At 39.2% G+C, this 18808-nt stretch overlaps 1 protein-coding gene across 2 annotated transcripts in view; it reads right to left on the bottom strand.

Annotated features, from left to right (window-relative positions):
- PDZRN4 (PDZ domain containing ring finger 4) overlaps positions 1–18808 on the bottom strand; it is a gene marked incomplete at its 5' end in the record, with an annotated part of 229183 nt that overhangs the window by 208709 nt on the left and 1666 nt on the right. Inside the window, 2 exons of one of the 2 annotated variants that reach the window (XM_082239554.1) lie at positions 11512–11604; positions 13678–13764. In XM_082239554.1, coding sequence (XP_082095680.1) covers positions 11512–11604; positions 13678–13764 — 180 coding nt within the window. Of the gene's footprint in view, positions 1–11511; positions 11605–12810; positions 12978–13677; positions 13765–18808 lie in introns of those variants that run through there. The other variant, XM_082239556.1, reaches the window with a different exon arrangement.

Genomic DNA, 18808 nt, shown 5'->3' with positions numbered 1-18808 from the left:
GTCTGTAAAAAGACTATGATCAAGCCATCTAACCAGAAGATTTTAGAACTGACACTATTGTATGTATAGCTCTTTCCATTTCATATTCAGTTTTTGCCACCTAGGGGGCAAATAAATTAACACTGAAGTACATCTCCAAACATCACAGTTGTAATACTGTACAGTCTACTGACAGCATCCTATGGGGGGGGGGCAAAACCAAGTGCCAGGCAATTAAAAGTACAAAAGACAAGCAGATGACAAGAATTAAACTCATTAATTTCACACATAAAGCTCCAGTGAATGAAGTGTGAAAAAGCTCTTGACTTCTTGCCAATAAGAACATCAATTCCTCATTTTTTCTTCTACAGAATTGCAGTTTCCACTCTCAGCAGGACTGGCATGGTATTTATCAGGGAGTATTTTACCAGGGAGAAAAACTTGTACGTCGAGCCCTGGGGGAAACAAATTATTTCTAGTTTAAGGCACAGTTATATTTCATAATCATCTACTGCGTGATGAAACAACTGTCTCCTTACAGAGAAAACTGTATCAGATTACAGACAGTTGGACTTTATTTTTCACATTTTAATTATCTATCCAGAAAATTCAAAAATAGTTGTCATTGTCAAACAAGGCACATTCTATGGGTAATATCTGGACATTATTCAGTATTTAATATTGGACGCCCAGACATATGTTTAGTTTTAAATAAAAATAAACAGCAAAATGTATTTATTTGCAAGCAGTTTGAAAAGAAAACTAAAAGGAATAAAAAGATAGCAGAAAATTAAACGCCAAGACAAATATCAGAAGTTCTGGGGTGAATTAACTGGCAGCAGCGTTCAATAGGGCTTACTCCCATGAATATAGGCTTGATAGGATTATAGTCAACAAGTCCTGGAAATAATAGTATAAAAAGGAAGACTGCTAAATCTAAGCCCAACTGCTGTGCAGCAAGCAGGGCTAAAAAAAAGTCAGGGAATTGGGTGGCTGGAGAGGAAGGCTATTCATGGCAAAAACTAAGTTCTTTCTATCACTTCCTCGAGTTTAGAACGAGTACAGTGGTACCTCGGGTTACAGACACTTCAGGTTGCAGACGCTTCAGGTTACAGACTTCACTAACCCAGAAATAGTACCTCGGGTTAAGAACTTTGCTTCAGGATGAGAATAGAAATTGCCTGGTGGCAGCATGGCAGCAGCGGGAGGCCCCATTAGCTAAAGTGGTACCTCAGGTTAACAACAGTTTCAGGTTAAGAACGGACCTCCAGAACGAATTACAGTAAATTCTTAACCCGAGGTACCACTGTACAGTGAACCAAAGTGATGACGGAGGCCAGCATATCATGAGTTGCATGAGTTTAAATCACATTATCATTATCATCCACCCAAGGACATGCAAAATGACAAAACAGGGATGGATAGACAGCAATGCTCTTGCTAGTTTCAGTGCTTCTCTGCTGCATTAAAAATATATGCACTGACCATTCTTCCTAAGCTACTTGTCAAAAAGCTATAGAACAGTGCAGTCACTTTAGAAGGTTTTCTCAATCTGCACTGTTGTATCTACTGCATTGTTGCATCTACAGCAATGAGGCCGGGGGGGGGGGCGGGGGGCAGATTGGTTTCTTTTGAGCCTAACTGCCACACTGATGGGGTAGAAAGGGGGCACAGCACATGGAGAGAGTTACTCTTCCCTAGCTGCAACACACATAAACACAAACAGTACTGGTGATGTTTTCACACACAGAAAGATTTCAAAAATCCTCATCTTGCCACTGAAAAACTATGAAAAATGATAATGTTCAGCATATACGTCCATTCCTGAACTCCACTGCTGTATCCCAAGTCAGCAATATTCAAAGGGGAAAAACTGAACACACTTCAAGAGCTGTCAACTTAATACGAAACATATCTATCAACTACTCTTAATGTATTTATTCTCCTTTGGATGTCTTTTTTTTTTAAAGGTATATACATTTAGTGATGCCGCAACTTAAGAATCATAAATAAATATAACATGGACACACATTTCACAGCAGAGCTGTGTTGACTGTGTTTTAACTCACTATGTTTAAAGGTTCAAAATATGCCCTTGGTCTCCATTGTTACACCATAATGTCTAATACATTGAACAGTTTCAGCATCCAATGCTTCATGTTAACACATCACAGAAGCCCAGGATCATAATATCAAAGCAAGACCAGGACTGTGACTAAGTGAAGCCACCCAAAATGACTTGCATGAGTGAGCACTGTGGGCTGATTATGGAGGAAGCACTGCTAACCCAGTACGACAAAACACATCCCTACAAGCTTTCAAATTTTATTTTGAGACTGCCTCTGCCAATCAAAAAAGTAGTATGCAGCATATAGAAAATACTGACATAATTAAAAGCAGCAACCACAATGTGGCACTTGCAACAAGTTGCCCCATGTACAGAATCGAGCAACCCTTCACTGTTTAAAAGAATCTTCCAAACAAATATAAATCTTACCAATCAGTGTCTTGGAAATTGCCACATCCGCACTTGTTAACAGTTTTAAAACACTTGCTTATAGCAAATACAATGAATGTTAATCATTATCAATTATCCCAAATTAAAAGATAAATTTGTTCCTAACCATTCATAGTGAAAGAAAACAGAAAAGAAAAAACCCCTTTCTTCTTCCTATTTACCTGGCAACCAGCATAATTCATTCAAAAAGTTCTGTATACGCACAAAACGAGGAGAGATACTTCTGGACAAACGAAGTGATCCCTTTATATATAGATGGGATTAAAAACTATTATTACACACAGAACGGGTTAGAACGATTGAGAACTGTTTGTTTGAGTTGCCTGAGTTGGATACCCCCCCACTTTGACTCTGGGGAGGACACTAATCTGATCGCCCGTCTGGCTCATTTTTGAGACAATTATTTGGCTTTTTACTTGAGACAACTATTTATTTCCTTTTTGTGTGGGCCTCCAGCAATATTTTATTAAATATACGCAGCAATAACGCTGCTGAAGAAACACTCTGGGAAGACAAGGAGAAGAGGGGAATATAGAGGAGGTCCAGATAAGAAACCATTACTGCTGTCTTCGTGGATACCTATATCTGAGGCTAGATATATTAAGGACTTAGCAGCTCTTAGTTCTTCATGTGGTGAAGTGTTATTTCGGCGTGAACCAGGCGGTTTTATACTGAGGACGGTGCTTTGTTTACTCTGTATTGAATACCCTCCTCTCTCCCTGCTTCCCCCACATCACCTGATTTATGTTCTTTCTTTATTGCATTTTTTTATATATATATATATAGACAGTGTTTCACCCCCCGCCCCGCCTCTCTTACCCAGCCTGTAATTTTTATATTGCTAAGTTCCCCGCCTCCTCTACCCTCCTTTTATTAGCAAGAACTCACTGACCGTCTGATTAGCCCAATAATCATATTAACTACTCTATGATATTTGGACATTTAGTTTCTGTTATTTGCTGTTTTGCTATATGATCTGCTATACTGTTATTGGACATTTTATTAAGCTACCTTTATTAAGTTACTAACTACAGAGAGAGAAAAGGATAGGATTGCGAATCACAATAGAGACTCCCCTGCTGGACAGAGAGACATTGGAGAGATTGGAAAGATCAAGCGTAGCTGGAGAGAGGTTTTCAACGCAGCTGGAATTACCAATTAGGACAATTACCTTAAACTGTGGACCTGAATTGCTTCCTTTATTTAGATAAGATTTTGGAACAGTACACCTACTGTGACCTCCCCTGAAGGTTACCTCAATCAAGAGCACCTGTGGTTTAATTACAAAGGTACAAAGGTGGATATATTTGACATCTTAGTCAGGCAAGAAGGGGAGGAGGACTGAGGGAGAGTGGCACCCCAAGACTACGTATTTGGCGTAGCCGGTGAGATTGCCCAGAAAGGCTGAACAGGCCCACAGAGCGGAAACAAGCAGATTGTGCGCCCCTAAGGGGAGAGAACTAGCCCTAAAGGATTACAGCAGGCAGGCAAATTAAAATGCAGGGGAAGAATGGAAAAAGGGGAGGGGGCACCCCAGGTGAAAGGAAAATATCCAGACAGGAAGAAATCAAAGATTTAGACTTTTTGTGGTTAAAAATTAAGGAGGAACTTAAACAAAATGAAAACCACATAGAAAACAAACTAGAGGAACTACAGGAGAGGATAGATAGGAGAATAGAGGGAGCAATAGGGGAGCTCTCAAACAAAGTTCAAGAGCTAGCGGTCAAAACCAAGACATTCGAGGAAACTAATAGAAAAATTCAAAAAGAGGTGAGAGAACAAAAAAGGGAGACAGAAAAGGTGAAAGAGGAGATGCGAGAACTGAACAAAACACAGGAACAGTTATGGGATAGCATTGCAATGACAGAAATGCGACAAAGGCAAATGCACCTAAAATTTAGAGGTATAGAAGAGGAGATGAATGAGAACGTTAGAGAGAAAATAACAAAGGAACTAGCAAAATGGCTAGAGGTGAAGGAGGAGGAGGTTGCATACACGATAGACAACGCATTCAGAATTAAAATAAGAACGTATCAGAACAGGACTAAGAAACCCCTTGGGGACTGCTTAGTAGTGTTCAACTCAATAGGAATGAGGAATTTGATACTTAAAACAAGCTATCACAAAAAATTAATAATAGGTGGCAGACCAATAATCGTACTTAAAGAGATCCCAGTTAGACTGTTACGTAAAAGGGAGGGATATAGATACATAACAGGTGTCCTCAGAAGGAATAATATTGCATTCAGATGGGAATTCCCCGAAGGAATTGCTTTTTTTTTTAAGGACAAAAGATTTAAATTGACTAATCCTTTAGAGATAGAAAAGTTTCTGAGGAGATACGAAAGGGAGCTGGGCAAAAAGGAGGACAGAGCAATAGATAGAAAGGAAGTAGGAGACGGGAAAGACGAAGAGGAGGAAAGGACAAGGACAAGGTTGAGAAGGGGGGAAGGAGAGGTAGACGAGGGGAGGGAGGAGGAGGAGGAAGGTGAGGTGGAAGAGGAGAACACAGAAGAAGAGGAGGAAGTTAGGAATTGAAAGATCGTAATAGACTCGACATTTAATTTTAGCAATGTCTTTAACTTTTCTAACATGGAATGTTAACGGTTTAAATGAAAAATTAAAAAGAAATAAAATAGAGAAAGTCTTGAGAAATAAAAAATGTGATGTGGTTTGCTGCCAGGAGACACACGTAGCTAAAAAACACAAGCATATATTGGTTAACAAAAAATTAGGAGTGGAATTTATAAACTCTGAGGTGAATAAAAAGAGAGGCTTGGTAATTTATGTGAAAGAGAAACTGGAACCCAAATTAATTTGTAAAGACGAAGAAGGGAGGATCCTGGGAGTCCAAATTACTTACCAAGGGGAAAGAATCAACGTAGTATCAGTCTATGCCCCTAACACAAATCAAACTGAATTCTTTAGAAAATTGGAACAAGTATTACTAGAATTGGAAAATCATAAGTTAATTTTACTTGGTGACATGAATGGAGTCCCGGAACCTGAGACAGATAGAAGTGAAAAAAAGAGGAAAAGGAACCAGGGGAAACTCCCCAAAACCTTTGATGACCTCCAAGAAAATTTAGATCTAATTGACATCTGGAGGTTCAAAAACCCTACAGAAAAACAGTTCACACATTTCTCAGGAGTCCATCAAAGCTGGGGTAGAATAGACCAGATCTGGGTCTCTAGAGAGCTCTCTACAAGATCGGTGAAATGCGAAATAGACCCCAGAACACTCTCGGACCACAATCCTATATTTCTGGAAATAAAATGTAAGCTATTAGGACCTTACAGATGGAGAATGAACGATTATTTATTGGAACAGGATGAGGTTATCGATAAGGCTAAGAACACCTTGAAAGAATATTTTGATCAAAATCTGAACAAAGGAACAAAAATTGATGTGGTCTGGGATGCAAGTAAAGCAATACTCAGAGGCTTCTTGATCCAACAGAATAAATATAGAAAGAACTTGAGAGAGGCCAAAAAGGACGAAATAGTTAAACAACTAAAAGAAGTAGAGAGAAAATTAACAAAAAAACCCTGGAGATGAGAAGGCTAAACAACTCGGTAAATTATTACAAACCCAATACTCAACACTGATAAATCAAGAAATAGAATGGGGAATAAAAATGATGAAACAGAAATATTTCGAATCGGCAAATAAAACAGGTAAATTACTAGCGTGGCAACTGAGGAAAAGGAAAAAACAGAGAGTGATCAATAAAATTAAATTGGAAACTCAAACAATAGATGACCCTAATGAGATAAAGGAAAAGTTCCTCCAGTATTACGAAAACCTATATAAAAAAAAGGAAGATGAAGATTTAAATGAGATAGGAAGGTACTTGGAAAGTAGTAGAGGTGAACAATTATTAGAAGATGAAAAGGCACTTTTAAATGAACCAATAACGGTGGAAGAGGTCAGGACTACTATTAAAAAAATGAAACCGGGGAAGGCTCCAGGCCCGGATGGCCTGTCTCAAAAATATTATAAAACCCTAGAGGAACGTCTGGCTCCGGTCCTGTGTAATGTAATGAACAATATTCTACAGGAGGGGGAAATACCTGACTCATGGAGAGAGGCATATATTACGGTAATTCCTAAATTAGATTCGGATACGCTCGACATAAAGAACTATAGACCAATATCACTGCTCAATGTTGACTATAAGATCTTTGCAGGAATAATGGCGAGCAGATTAAAAAAATACTTGAATAGAGCGATCCACAGAGATCAAGCCGGATTTCTGCCCGGCAGGCAGATTAAAGATAATGTAAGACATATAATTAATATAATTGAATACTTAGATATCAGAATCGATATCCCCGCAGCCTTAGTCTTTATAGATGCCGAAAAGGCCTTCGATAATGTATCCTGGCACTTCATTATAAAGTGTATGGAGAAGGTAGGAATAAGAGGGCCATTCCTAAAAGGTATAAAATCGATCTATTCAGATCAGAGAGCGAAACTAATTATTAATAGTAACCTGACTAACTCATTTAAGATTACCAAAGGTACAAGACAGGGGTGCCCTTTATCACCCTTGTTATTTATCTTGGTTTTGGAAGTTATACTAAACAAGATAAGAGAAACATCGGAGATAAGAGGGATTAGAATAGGCACAAAAGAGTACAAAGTCAAGGCTTATGCCGACGATTTAGTAATTTCATTAGAAGACCCCGCAAAAGGCATTAACACAGTGATTGAGTTAATGGAAGCGTTCGGTAGACTATCTGGTTTTAGATTGAACAGAACTAAAACGAAGATGTTGGTAAAAAACGTAGATGAACAAGTAAAAAATAAAATCGAGTTGGAATCCGGGATAATGGTATCAAAAAAGGTTAAATACCTGGGTATCTGGATCACCCCAAAAAATATAAATCTGGTGGAAGATAATTACAATAGAACTTGGAGAGAGTGTAAAAGAGATTTGGAAAGCTGGAGCAGATTAAAACTCTCTTGGGAGGGGAGAATGGCTGCCATTAAAATGAGTATCCTTCCAAAAATGATATTCCTATTCCAAAATATCCCAGTACTCAGGGGTACAACAATGTTCAAAGACTGGCAGAGGACCCTCTCCAGATTTATCTGGCAGGGCAAAAGGGCCAGAATTAAATATAAGTTGCTCACTGACAGGAGGGACAGAGGAGGGTTTGCGGTCCCTAACCTGCAACTATATTACGAGGCTTCATGCCTTTGTTGGACCAAAGAATGGATAGTTTTGGACAATACCGAATTATTGGATTTGGAGGGTTTCGATGCTAGATTTGGGTGGCATGGGTACCTATGGCAGGATAAGGGGAAAGTACACAAAGGATTCTCTAACCACATTATAAGAGGAGCGCTGTTGGAGGTGTGGAATAGGTGTAAAAGACTAGTAGAAAAAGATACCCCATGGTGGCTGTCACCCGTTGATATTTTAGTAATTAAGAAACTAAACATGGAAGGTAAAAGGTGGACATATGCTGACCTCCTAAGAAAATCGGATAAAGGATGGGAAATTAGACCCTATGAAGAATTAAAAGATAAATTAAAGGGATGGATACAATATCACCAAATCAATGCTGTCTGGAGGGAACATAAAAAAGTCGGAATGAGCAAGAACAAATCTAAATTCCAACTAGAAATAATAGAAGGAAAGTCTAAACTCCTATCTAAAATGTACGACCAGCTATTAGAGTGGGATACAATGGATGAGGAAATCAAAGATGTTATGATTAAATGGGCCATAGATTTAGGATACCCCCTAGAATATGAAAGATGGACAAAACTTTGGACTAAAGACATGAAATTTTCAGCTTGCGTCAGAATCCGAGAAAACATGGGGAAGATGATGTACAGGTGGTACATCACCCCAATAAAATTAGCCAAAATGTATAAAACCGGGGAAAAGACGTGCTGGAAGTGTAAGAAGAAAGAGGGAGATTTCTTTCATATGTGGTGGGCCTGTGAAGAAGTAAAAAGGTTTTGGGGATTGGTTTACGATGAGTTAAAAAAGATCCTAAAATACACATTTCCTAAAAAGGCCGAGGCATTCCTTTTAGGAATGGTGGGAGAAGAAATTAAAAAAGAAGATCAAACCCTCTTCCATTATGCAACAGTATCCGCAAGGATACTGTTAGCTCAGAGTTGGAAAACACTTAACATTCCAACGATTAGTGATTGGCAGAATAATCTAATTGAATACATGGACATAGCAATGATGACTCAGAAGATCAGGCAACAAAGAAACAATAAATTTATTAACGATTGGAATAAATTTCTCTCATACATGGAATCGATTTTGGGAAATGTTAAAGTCTCAGTTGGTATGATATAAAAACCGCGATGTAGCAATAACGATTGGATGAAGACACTGCTGAATATATTGTTGAGTTATGGCTCTCGACGTGGTGGTGGGAAGTCAAATAATGTAATGGATCTGTATAAGGTTTGCGTATTTAAGCAGTAAGGAACTTAAATTTGGTTTGTATATTCTTATTTTTGCTTTTTGTTTTTGTTTTTTATGGAAGATGTATATATGTTTTTTAACTGTTGGAATTTAATAAAGGTAAAAAAAAAAAAAAAAAAGTTCTCAGACTTCATATTACTAGCACACATTCAACCATAACATTTTAACATTGATTTGCTACAATGTTATTGTACAATGTTATTATTTTCACTAGTACTCTAGTAAGCAAAGAAAGCAAATATTCCAAAATGGTTTAGACCTTCTAGGGGACAGTGGATATGATTTTCACAGCCCGGCAGCTTCAAGGAAAAAGCATAGAGCAAAACCAGCCCCTGCATATGACATTTACTGACCTGACTAAGGCCTTTGACACTGTAAATCATAATGCCCTGTGGACTGTCCTTCTGAAAATTGGCTGCCCAGATAAATTTGTGAACATCCTTTGGCTCCTCCATGATAATACGACAGCAACAATCACAGATAATAATGGCTCTCAAAATGAACCATTCACAGTGGGATCAGGGGTAAAACAGGGTTGCCTTATTGCCCCAACTCTATTATTTTCATTGCCATGATCCTGTTGTTCTTGTTTAGTCGTTTAGTCGTGTCCGACTCTTCGTGACCCCATGGACCAGAGCACGCCAGGCACCCCTATCTTCCACTACCTCCCGCAGTTTTGTCAGACTCATGTTTGTAGCCATGATCCTACACTTTGTCAAAGGGAAACTCCCCTCCGGAGTAGAAATCATATATCGAACAGATGGAAAGCTCTTTAATCTGAGCAGGCTAAAAGCTTGGCCTATCGCTCAACATCCCAAAAACCAAAGTGCTGCACCAACAAGCACAAAATAACCCCTCTGCAGTGTCACATATACAACTCAATGGTGTAACGTTGGAAAATGTCAGTCACTTCTCCTACCTGGGCAGTTATCTTTCCACAAGGGCAGACATTGATATTTATACTTTATTGTCACTTGTACAACTTGTATACAGTGAGATTACACAAGCACCCCCCCTCTCAGCTCTCTTAGTCTTAATTCCCCTCATTTACTGACGTACGCTCACCAAACCCGAAAGTCAGTTGCCCTGTTGTTATCTTTTCATTCAGCAGCCTAACAGCCCATGGATAGAAGCTGTTCTTTACCCTGTTGGTGCGACTAATCATGCTTCTATATCTTTTGCCAGAGAGCAGGAGATCAAGAAAGTGCCGGCCAGGGTGTGAATCATCCCTGAGAATTTTCCTCACTCTCCTGAGGCAACGTTCTTCCGCAATGTCATCCAGTGGATTCACAGGACAGCCCATAATATCTTGTGCTGTATTTACCACCCTCTGTAGGCACTTCCTATCAGTTGATGTCAAACCAGCATACCACACTGTGATGCAGTATGAAAGGACACTTTGTATTGTTGAGCGGTAGAAGGAGATCATCAAATGTTGATTGACATAGTTCTTTCGCAAGAACCTGAGGAGATGGAGTCTCTGTTGGGCTTTCTTAACCACCTGGGTTGTATTGATTTTCCAAGTAAGGTCTTCACTGAGATAAACTCCTAGGAATTTAAAGGAAGACACTCTCTCCACACAGCCCTCCCCGATGTACAGCAGGGCTAGTTCTCCTCTCTTCCTCCGAAAGTCCAACACCATCTCCTTTGTCTTGCTGATATTAAGGTGCAAGTTGTTCCCTAGGCACCATGTAGATATTTTTTGGACCTCCCCTCTATACGCTGATTTGTCTCCACCTGTTATTAAACCCATTACGGTGGTATCATAATGGTGCCGAAATCAAGCGTCACCTGAGCTCTGCGAGTACAGCTTTCTTCCGATTGAAGTGCAAAGTGTTTAAGGGCGGGGACATTTGCAGGGAAACCAAAATGCATGTTTACAAAGCTATTGTACTATCAACCTTACTGTATGCTTGTGAAACATGGACCACTTATAAACACCATCTCCAACTCCTCGAAAGATTACATCAATGGTGTCTCCGAAAAGTTTTACACATCACTTGGGAAGACAGTCAAACTAAAGCCAGTGTACAGAAAGAAGCAAAGATCACCAGTATCAAAGCGATGATTCTTCAACATCAACTTCGTTGGACTGGTCATGTTGTGGAGATGTCTGATTATTGTCTTCCAAAGCAACTACTCTATTCTGAACTTTAAAATGGTAAGCACAATGCTGGTGGTCAAGAAAAGACGTTCAAAGACTCTCTCAAGGCAAATAAAAAAATAATGTAGTATAAACACCAACAACTGGGAAACACTGGCCTGCAAGTGCTCCAATTGGAGAACAGCCTTTACCAAAGGTGTCATGGGTTTTGAAGATACTCGAACTCAGGACGAAAGGGAGAAACATGCTAAGAGGAAGGCACAGTTGGCAAAACCTCATCATGATCAGCTCCCCCCTGGAAACCTATGTCCCCACTGTGGAAGGACATGTGGATCCAGAATTGGCCTCCACAGTCACTTACAGACTCACTTTTAAAACCGTGTTCATGGAAGACAATATTACTTGGCTATGAATGATCACCAAAGAAGAAGAAGAAGAACTACTCTTACCTCTAGGATCCGGTCATTCATTTGCATACCATCTGCTTGGTCAGCAGGCCCATTTTCCACAATTCTGGACACATAAATTCCTTCCTGATTGCCCTAGAGTTGAACATACACATTTTAAAAGGCATATTTTTATAAAACATTAAAAAAACCTAAGGGGACAATTCTGTGGCAAGTTCTGACATCTTTGGTTCTCCCAGCATTAAGACCCCAATCCTACTTCAGCCAGCTCAGCTCCCAAATAGGGTGTTCTGGAGCAAGAGCAGGAAGCGGGGACTTAAGTTGGATCCTAATTCTGTTCAGCTCTGTCATGTGACATGGTAAAAAGTGTAGTGTAAATCAAACTCTTTTTTGTAGGCTTGTTTTCCCTCTGACCTGCTTGGGCCAGCTCAGCTGGCAGCCTAGATACTGAATGGGAGTTGCATCTGGTACAACTCCACACCAGTTAATGCTAGATTCTTGACTACAGGATTGCTCCCTAAATCCTGCAAATATCCAGATGAGATACACCAGTTTTTTCAAACACAACCACACAGAAGAGCTGTGAATCAAACTGACAGCCCTTGCCAACTTTTTTACGTGGTTGCGCAAGGGAATCCATTTCAGAGTCAATGTTCAGATCTTAGTTTAGCTATTTGAAACAGGCCACACTTTACAACAGACATTGACCAGTAAGAATCTTTAAGAGGAAACAGCTTTAAAATAAAAGGCATTGTTTTTCTTGAGGGGTGTCACTTGTCAAAATGTCTCTGCTTGTATTACCCTTGAAAATAAACATTAGTTGAACATTTAGGGGCCTACAGTTGTTTTTATTCAAAGGAGACTGGAATCACTAAACCTCTGAGGATGAGAATATCCTTATCTGTCTCTGAGTGCTGCTTTTGTATTGCTTTAATACAACACATGGTCACATAAATGTTTCACACATAGGCCTCGCCATGCATTATTCTTCAGTCAAGAGAATAATGGCAGAAGGGCACTTGCTTAAGTATATAAGCAATGCTCAAGGATGGTTTTGGCCATCACTGAGAGATTTAAGTCCTACACAGACCCAAATGGAAAAATGCAACAGTAGGATATGGAAGAACAGTGCACTTTGAGAGGGAGGGGAAACAGACAAACCATGGACCTGTGGCTTCCTAATCTCTGGGAGAGTGATAGACTTGTGGCAATTATACTTTACAGAGTTGTGCGGAGGTTGCCCTGGGTCGTTTGACCCTTTTTAACGGTTCTCTTTTCTCCTAGAAAACCCACACAATGCTTGCTTTTAAAGTTTAAAAACAACAGGCGACTTTTACTTACTGTTACTTGCTCTTGTCAAATTGAATATACAAGAGAGGCAGGTGTTACTTATGTTACTGAAACATATTTCCATGAATTTGTATCTGAAACTGACTGATATTTACAGATTGGCTCTGAGGCAGGTAGCAGCATAACACAACACACTTGCTGCTCTCACAGTTAAAACACACACACAGTTGATAACTGAACTAACGGGGGGGGGGGGATTGCCTCAGTATGCATATGACATCACAAGATTCTATACTACAGCACAACTGAAAAAAACTACCTCACTGCATAGATGACATCACAAGATTATATGCTACAGGATTAACCCTTTGCACAGTAGTTTGGATGCACCATTCCTACAAGACTGAACATCCAAATATGTGTCCGGCAGTTCGACCTACTGTCATCCCAGTCCATTAGGTAAAGGTAAAGGACCACCGGACGGTTAAGTCCAATCAGGCCTTAACTTTTCACTTTCAGGCCAAGGGAGTCAGCATTTGTCCACAGACAGCTTTCCAGGTCATGTGGCCAGCATGACTAAACCGCTTCTGGAGCAACAGAACACCGTGACAGAAACTAAAGCGCATGGAAACGCCATTTACCTTTCTGCCGCAGCGGTACCTATTTATCTACTTGCATTGGCGTGCCTTCAAATTGCTAGGTTGGCAGGAGCTGGGACAGAGCAACGGGAGCTCACCCTGTCGCACGGATTTGAACCACCAACCTTCTGATCGGCAAGCCCAAGAGGCTCAGTGGTTTAGACCACAGCACCACCCACATCCCTTCTAGTCCATTACACCCTTCCCAACATTCTTTTAACTTGCCACCAGGCATAATAAGCACAATTCTCATGGCACTGCATCAACCTTTTCTGTTTACCTGGTTAGCTTGTCCTCCAACAATATTAAATCCCAGGGTATTGTTTTCTCTGTGTAGCATGATGGTTAAGATCTGAGACTCTCTTTCCTAGAAAGAAAGACAAAAAAAAGACTACTTATAAAACCTACTTAACAATATCCTACTGCGGCTTTATAAATCAAACCATTTAAAACCTCGCTTGAGATCTCCAGGAGATCCTATTTTGAGAAGTGAGTCTTTCAAATTTATTCCACATGATGGATATTCTGTAGGTCAAACGGTTTATGTGTACCAGCTCAATCTCTCCCATGTGGTTTTTCTACGTGCCAATATCTGGAACTTTGGCAACAGCCTGGAGACAAAACACCACAGTGTCCAATCTCCATGGTGAAACTACATTTACATGACACAAAACATCTCACTGCAAGGAGCAGTTGAGAAAACAGACCTCATACAGGACAACATTTTGAATTCAGTTGTGTTCGGTACTGGAGAGAAACTGGAGAGAAACTGAAATTAAAGAGCCATGAAAAACTAAAACCCAAAGTACAAGATTGGCTCCACTATTATCAAATAATGGAGGTTTTTAAACAAGACAGGAAAATTGGCTTCCAGGTGGAAAAATCAAAACTTGAGACAGAATTGTTAGAACCCAATACTAAGAATTTGTCAAGAATGTATAACTTGCTGTTGAAATGGAATACACAAGACGAAACAGTTAAATCAGTTATGATTAAGTGGGCACAGGACATTGGTCATAATATTATGTCTGCTGACTGGGAAAGGTTGTGGAACACTGGAATTAAATTTACGGCATGTAGTGCTTTAAAGGAAAATGTGATGAAAATGGTCTATAGGTGGTACATGACCCCAGTTAAGCTAGCAAAAATTTACCATTTGCCTGATAACAAATGTTGGAAATGTAAGGAAACTGAAGGTACTTTTTATCACCTTTGGTGGACATGCCCGAAGATTAAGGTTTTCTGGGAGATGATATATAATGAAATGAAAAAGGTATTTAAATATACCTTCCTTAAGAAACCAGAGGCCTTTCTCTTGGGCATTGTCGGCCAATTGGTGCCAAAAAAGGATAGAACTTTTTTCATGTATGCAACAACAGCAGCAAGAATACTGATCGCAAAGTATTGGAAGACACAAGATTTACCCACCTTGGAAGAATGGCAGATGAAAGTGATTGACTATATGACATTGGCGGAAATGACGAGCAGAATTCGTGACCAGGGAAAGGAGACTGCGGAAGAAGACTGGAAGAAATTTAAGATTTATCTTAAGAACTATTATAAACTTGATGAAGTTTAGAATGTCGAGATTTTACAGAGAGAAAGGGTTGCAGTAATATAAGATTAGATTAAGAAAGGACTATGATGAATTAGGATGGGAAAAAACATTTATAAGTTGCTATAAAATTTGGACACGAGGATGCAGAAAGGGGAGGTATGGGGAAGTCCGAGGAAAGAAGTTTATGAAAGGACATTTTGAAATTATATTTGTTTGTTTGTCTGTTTTTCTTTTATGTTTGTTTGTTATAAAAACTCTTGTAAAACCAATAAAAAATTTTATTAAAAAAAAAAAGTTGTGTTCGGTACTAGGATAGTCAGAGAAAAAGTACTTCTGAATGAAATGCAGGTACTATACTAATGAGATAAGTGATTAGTAAGTAATTCGGTGCAATTGTTTTGTCATTATCACTTAAGATATCGGCTCCATATTCATTAGCAGTCAAATAAGTATGACAAATAAGCGCAAAGAACTATTACAATGTTCAGAATTTTTATGGCTATTAACATGATGCTATTTTAAACATGGTGAGAGATGGGGAAAATCTCTTTGAAATGCATGGTTCTAGATTCAAGTAGGTAGCCGTGTTGGTCTGACGCAGTAGAAATATATAAAAATAAAAATAAAAATTGTCCAGTAGCACCTTAGAGACCAACTAAGTTTGTTCTTGGTATGTGCTTTCATGTGCACGCACACTTCTTCAGATACAATTTTTTATATTTTTTTTATATATTTCTACTGCGTCAGACCAACACGGCTACCTACCTGAATCTAGAACCATGGAAGGTACCATACTGAGCCACATGAAATGGAAGTCCATCAACCGTATCTGAAAAAGTGTGCATGCACATGAAAGCTCATACCAAGAACAAACTTAGTTGGTCTCTAAGGTGCTACTGGACAATTTTTTATTTTTTAAAAAATACATGATTATGCCAATTTAGTAGTTCAGTGCCAGCATAACTTCTGTTCACTCAGTTTCAACAATCTTTGGGCTGTTGTTTGCCACACAGCACAGTACTATATATATATGTGAGGCACTTATAAACAAATGGTTTAAACTTATGTTTGATACAGATGATAATAATAACAACACACATTTGTACAGTGGTGTTTTCATTGCATACTTTCTCTACTTGGTTTATCTGTTTTAATTCAGGAGCCCCTTTAAGGCAAAGAATGCACATAAGAAGTGCTAAAATAAAAACAAATTTATTTTAGAAACAACAACACAGAACACTGTGTTATTGAGTGAATGAGTAGTTTCTCTGAGGATCATAGTTTCCAGGAACACAAGAATCGGCCTTTTCTGTGGTGGCTCCCCATTTGTGGAATGCTCTCTGCATTCCTCTTCTTCTAGGCCTTTGGCTAATTAAATCATCTATGGCTTTTTAAACTTGGGGAATATTGTTTTTGTTTGTTACTATGGCTCTGTGTTTGTGTTTGTGTTTGTGTGTGTGTGTCTGTACACACACACACGTGCACCCTGTGACCCTCAGATGAAGGGTGGTATAGAAATCTAATTAATAAATACATATTTCAGTAATTATATATTGTAAAGAAGCTGCAGTGACAGTTGTGTTATTAAGTCAAAGAATTACAACATCTAACAACCCTATGGTATCATAAAGGTCAATGAATAATGCTAGTTATGAAGAGAGCAAAGCAGTTCAGATCATTCCTGCTGGTTGTTGTGTCTCAAAAGTAAGCAGCATCGCACAAAACTCTGAGTGGAGCTTAAATCACCACTCAGCAGCAAATAACATTTTTAGGAGTCCCTAAGGACCTTCCAAACTTAAAGATAAATAAAGAATGAAGACACAAGAAATTAAATCAAGGGCTGTCATGCACAACAAGCCTGTGTAAAGTCGTCTTAATCCGCTTGTTTATTTAATCAAAAGCAAATTATTCAATGCAGAAATCATGCTCTCAGGCTTAACAAAAAGGGCGATGATATCCAATCTGTGCCTCCGGAGAAGATTTTGAGAGGAGGGGCAGCACGGAGGCCTGTAGAGGCAAAGGAGAATCATTTTAGAATGACATCTTCCTCTTTCCACTGATAGATGCCTTCCATCAGATGAGGAGATCATCTTTAGATTGTACAACTGAAGTAATAGGGAACCTGGAAGCAAGGGACATTGAACTGTGTAATATGCAAAGTATCAGACTATTAGAAGTGCAACAACAAACTGCTGTTTGCTGAACCAAAAGACACCTGTCATTCTCCAGCTTTTAAATAACATACAAAGCAACAGTTTAGCAGAGTGGCTGGGACAACGCAGCCAGATGGGTGAGGTTTAAATAAATCGTCATTATCATTATTATTAGCAACTCTGGGTAGTATTCAACAAAGTTTTACTCAGGGCAGACACACTGAAATTAATAAATATGACCAAGTTACTAAATAACATCCAAAGAAACCAAACTAATTAGTATCCCAATAAAACAATCTGCTGTCTTGAATGATTGATACACATATCTGCCATCAGCTTTGCCATGTCCTACTCTCCTACTTTTGCATTTTTTCCAATGGTCTAGACAAAATTCAACACAATATTCACTGCAAATGCATTGTTTATTCACCACACATACTAAAGTACTCTTAAATCAGCAGGCTACATTATGAGATGACATGTGCAATTTCCAACTTTTAGAGGTGGGGTGTAAATAAAGATGCAACTCAAGTTTGTACCTTTTCCCTACATTACTACCTGCATCTTTCTACAAGATTTCTCTCTCCTCCCAAATTTTAAAAAAAGAAACTGATGGAGCATTTAGGAGCCGTTTCCATCATTTTAAGTCATTTAAAAGTCTAGCTTTTCAAGAACACCCAAAGCACGAAAGGGCTACTGACAGTCAAAATTAAAGACTTGCCCTAGTACAAAAACAAAAACTTAAGTGTACAAGTTGCCTTTTGATAAACAGCAAGTGACAGCAGAGCTCCATGAATCTGATTCTATTCCCTGTGCCTTTGCTTGTGCAGGAAAATGCTATTGCATAGCTGCACAGTTGAGATCTGTCTATTACAGAATCAAGAACTCAGTGGAAATCAAAAAGAAATGCCCTTCATTTCACAAGTCCCATGACAACAACTCAGCTTAAGAGGTACCACTGCCACTGGTTGTACCTCCTGGAAACAAGGCTCACGGCATACAATCAGGCTGAGAAGACCCTCTGGGGGAAAAGGGGGAGGGCCGGCACAGGCATTGCCTTTGTTCAGAGTCTCTGATCTGTATATAAGATGTGTTCCAAGCCAGAAGTATTCCTCTTAGCTTTTTCCATAACAGCATCCCTAGTTTTGAGATGCTAGCAGTCCATGCTTTTTGTGATGGCACTGACACCTCTATTTTTGCTGCCCATGCCTATTATAGACTAGCACCCATGTCGCTTTTATCAAGATATGGGATCCAGCACATCATCATCATCATCATCATCATCATCATCATCATTATTATTACAACAGTATTTTACCAAAAAAGCACTGCTGAGACCCAAACTGAACCACCAATTTATGGGACAAAGATTAGCAATGCTGCGAAAAAGCAACACAAGGAAAGCAATTCACCCAAAGAAAAAGGTTTGATTTCAAAAAAACAAGACTACAGCACCCAGCATCTGTTGAAATACCAGCTCCGAACGAATAAGAAAGAGTGCATCTATCAGCAATGTAACCAAAGTCAATTTCTTCCACAATTCTTATACTGTCCTGAGTTGGAGGCATTTTCAACACTCACCTTCCGAAACTATATCAAGACTCCAGCCTTCCAACAAGTGACATTTTATGAACCAGGTACATTCCTGACACTGAGATTAGAGAAAGAACATCATCATAAACTCAGATGCACCACTTTGC

This window comes from Podarcis vaucheri, assembly GCF_965113315.1.
Source record: "Podarcis vaucheri genome assembly, chromosome: 10".
Taxonomy (NCBI): Eukaryota; Metazoa; Chordata; class Lepidosauria; order Squamata; family Lacertidae; genus Podarcis; species Podarcis vaucheri.
This window is presented reverse-complemented; position numbering and strand designations above follow the sequence as displayed.